At 32.6% G+C, this 3,543-nt stretch overlaps 1 protein-coding gene across 2 annotated transcripts; it reads right to left on the minus strand.

The window, feature by feature from the left end:
• Window positions 1-1,384: 1,384 nt before the first annotated feature.
• Window positions 1,385-2,471, minus strand: LOC148176935 (protein takeout-like). Of its 2 annotated transcripts, none has more exons than XM_088032456.1 (4): window positions 2,307-2,471; window positions 2,026-2,260; window positions 1,846-1,967; window positions 1,385-1,799 (listed from the first exon to the last, which is right to left on the minus strand). In XM_088032456.1, the coding sequence occupies exons 1-4, from the start codon at window positions 2,365-2,367 to the stop codon at window positions 1,495-1,497; spliced, it is 723 nt and encodes a 240-aa protein (XP_087888582.1). In that variant the 5' UTR covers window positions 2,368-2,471; the 3' UTR covers window positions 1,385-1,494. The 2 variants fall into 2 exon arrangements, with proteins under 2 accessions (XP_087888582.1, XP_087888580.1); XM_088032454.1 differs by having other exon boundaries at window positions 1,846-1,979.
• Window positions 2,472-3,543: the final 1,072 nt, after the last annotated feature.

Raw genomic sequence — 3,543 nt, forward strand, 5'->3', positions numbered from 1 at the left:
CAGCTAACTTCAAATATCAGTGCGGTGACAAAATGTAGTCGTATTCGTAGAAAAAGTAAAGTACGCAACACGAAGGTAAGGCCAATTACGCACTCGTGAAGTTATCTCACTCGGCTACATCTCGTGCACAATTGCTTCACTGCGTGTGCAATTGGCTACTTACCATTCTTGTTGCGTAATATACAGTATGTCCCCGGACTGAGTTCACAAGAGGAAAAAAAAGTTTATTTTCTATTTTACAAAAAAATGACACAAATAAGATTTTTTGCTTATTTTAAAACAGCTAAATCTGCAATTAAAATTTCAAAATTATTAGTTTGTACTCTCAAAATTAATTTTTTTATTATTTTTATTTATTAAATTTTGTAATCGTATTTAAATAATAGCAGACTGTGGATTCACAATATCAAATAGTGCGTTAAAGATTGAAGGAAAAATTACCCAATAATGTATTAAAAAATTGGAAAAGAAATGCAATTGCATCCTTAACAATAATTGAGAAAATTCGAAACAGTCTTTAGGAATTACAAGTTAGAATTGAATTATGTGCTAAAACAGATAATTGGTCAATTAAATAGTGGAAATTGGTTTGAGTTAAAGAACAAATTTCATTCCTTTGATATTTTTGCAAAATTAAAAATAAAAAAGTTCTTCGTTATTTTTTGTTTTTTTTCGATTTTAAGAACACACAGCTTGATAATATTAATTAAAGATTTATTTATTTTAAATTAAGCCAAAAATATTATTCCTTTGTCATTTTTTTGTAAAATAAAAAATAACGTTTTTTTTTTCTCTTGTGAACTCAATGCACTATTACGGTAATACATGCATTTATTTGATTTCAACTCGCAACTAAAAAAAAAATGGTAAAAGTCATACATAATTACACTCATACTTTTTTTTGTAACCATCCTGTGCATTTAGAAATATTTTAGGAGTTATTCATCGAGATTGATTTATTAATTATCGGAATTAATTTCACCCCTCAAAGGGGGTTGAATGTAAAAAGATATAATTATTTGTGTTCTATGTTTCCCTTTCAACTAAAATTGACCTGTCTCATCTTTTTTTTTAAATATACGGGTAGTTGCTTCAAAACGCCTCTGTTTCGTTTTCGTTGGTCCACCCAGTATATTTAACTTTATAAAAACCTTTGTTTCTTTATACAATACATTCAAATTTCAAATGTCCAGTATTATAAGATTTTCTCAGAATTTTTATTATTTCTAAAGAATTGTGGATTCCTTAAACACAATTTTATTTTTTGAAAATGTACCCACGACTTCAAAGATTTCTTTCTAAATCTTTGAATTTTTTAAAATCTTTACAATATTTAGGAATAGAAATTCGTATCTAAAAATTGATGAAAAGAGATATACACATACACATGCAACCAGCACTACACCCGCCTTGTTTTATTTTTTCTCCAGGGCCGGCTTCACAAATTTCAATATGGCAAAACAGGTCCTTTGAGCCGGATCCGTTCTTACAAATTTAAGACACCCCAAACATTTCGACCACTGACACCCTCTCCAAAACTCTGTTAAAAATACTCCCGAAAATCAGCCCGAAAGCCTCATTGTAACCTTCCCGGACATCCGCGAAGACTTCTCGCCAGTTTTCATTCAAAACTTTGTTGATATTGTCATTTAAAACTTTGTCACCATCGAATAAATTCTCCAAATGTATTCTGATCAGATCTGGGAACAAATTAAGATCAGTTCTACCAACTTTGAAGTATTGTACACCATTTTTGGTGTATTCTTGGAAATGGAAAGTTCCCTGTACGTTTAAGTTGTCTGAAACAAATCAGTTTAAGTTGGAAGGTTGGTAGTACTGTATCACCTAATTCAAAGGTTCCGAAGCCCTTCCCCACAATGGGCAAAACTAAAATCTTCCCATCAAACTCATAGTCGAACTTCAATATGCCTTTGGCGCTGGTACAATTGCAATATAACTCGTTGGTACTAAAATCCAAACTACCAACCCATAAACTATATATTTTTTAAGTCACCACCAACTTACTGCGCTTTAAAACACTTTACTTTTGAGAACCCGGAAAGCTTCAAGTTCTTGTAGTTTTGCCGGAACGCCACAGCGTTAGTCCCAGCTTCCACGACCAACGATGGTATTTCCAGGGGTTCGAGTCCTGGTAAATGGATCTCTTTTATAGGTGCGGAGGCCACAAATCTTTCAATAGCTCCTGGTAAGCACTGCTGGAAATCTGGGTCTCTTCGGTAACATTTTTTTATGGTGCTTGCTGCAGCAAGTTGGTCAGAAACGAGCGGGCGGAAAGTGATACTTACGGAGCTTGGCCGACGTTACAGTTGCAACCAACAGAAGGAAAATAATACACTTTTTAAACATTTTAGCTAGCGTAACTAAATTGAAGAAACTGCAAAACTGGTTGATTCTTGGAGAGAATTTTGTTTTTATGGATACAGTTGAACTTGTTTGTTATTCCACTTCAATTACTTTTGCAATTAATTATTACATACAACAACTAGACTTATATAATTCTCTAAATGAGTAATGATTAACTGCTAATAGGTACAAGTTTTTTAAAACAATCTTAATTTATCACTTCTAGTTCTAGAATTAAGAAAAGTTGGACTATGACTGAGCGCTGAAAAAACAACTTTGACTTTGAATGACATATAACCTTAAATGTGTTATTAGAACGTCAGTCATTGACATTCAGGGTTGCCAAAATAATTTTGAAAGTCATGGCCTCCCATATTCTTTTTTAAGTGATTATACGGTATATTACGTATAAAATAAATAATAATAATAATAACATTTTCAAATAACAGGTGTTCCGTGGATTGCTGAGCATAGGCAAATAACATGGAACTTTAAATTTTATTTTTTTCCTGCTCTTGTGAACCTCCAAATTAAAAAGGGTCCAATAGTGGTGACGTCACATCAAGCGCGAACGTTTGAAAAAGCTGGTTTAAAACTAAACCTTACGCATAATGTGTTTATGAATCAAAATATCCAAGCATCTTTTTGCTTAAGGCTTACTTAAGGAACTTGGAGCTATGGCTGTCAAACCTTTATACATTGATTTCCAAAAATATAAACTTGGAATATAATGTAAAATATTCCAAAAAACAGCGAATTAAAAAATTCAGTGCAATGCGTCTGTGCACTTCGTTTATTTCTTAACTCTTCATCTGTCAAATGTCAAATGGTGGTTTTGAATGGAGTTTTTGCTAGGATACTTTATGCCGTCATTAGGTATTTTGAGAAATTTTAAACAAAAATAAACAATAGGAATTGGTTTTTGAACAGACAACCAGCAATGCTCTTGCTTGCATTCTGTGTAGTTATCTAACTTTGTTACGCTATTGGCTACTTTAATTTCTCCGCTGTCTCTCATTGGTCGCCGTAAGACCTAGAATTACAGACCGATCTTATTTGAGTAATTGCAATCTAAAGTCTAAAAATTGCTCCATTATTTCACAACTAGAGCCTGTTTTATAAACCTGGATTCGTGCCTTAAAATTTGCCTTATGAAACTCGGTGTTTTAATATACAGTA

The sequence above is a fragment of the Gnatocerus cornutus genome, chromosome 3 (assembly GCF_029298725.1).
Source record: "Gnatocerus cornutus isolate USDA-ARS CGAHR chromosome 3, icGnaCorn1.1, whole genome shotgun sequence".
Taxonomy (NCBI): domain Eukaryota; kingdom Metazoa; phylum Arthropoda; class Insecta; order Coleoptera; family Tenebrionidae; genus Gnatocerus; species Gnatocerus cornutus.

Excerpts from the sequence above, each read along its gene's own strand:
- LOC148176935 (XM_088032454.1), bottom strand. The coding sequence starts at position 2,367 with ATGTTTAAAAAGTGTATTATTTTCCTTCTGTTGGTTGCAACTGTAACG. Across the intron at positions 2,261-2,306 it reads TGTAACGTCGGCCAAGCTCC|CAAGCACCATAAAAAAATGT; the intron begins GTAAGTATCACT and ends AACTTGCTGCAG. Across the intron at positions 1,800-1,845 it reads CTTCGGAACCTTTGAATTAG|ACAACTTAAACGTACAGGGA; the intron begins GTGATACAGTAC and ends GATTTGTTTCAG.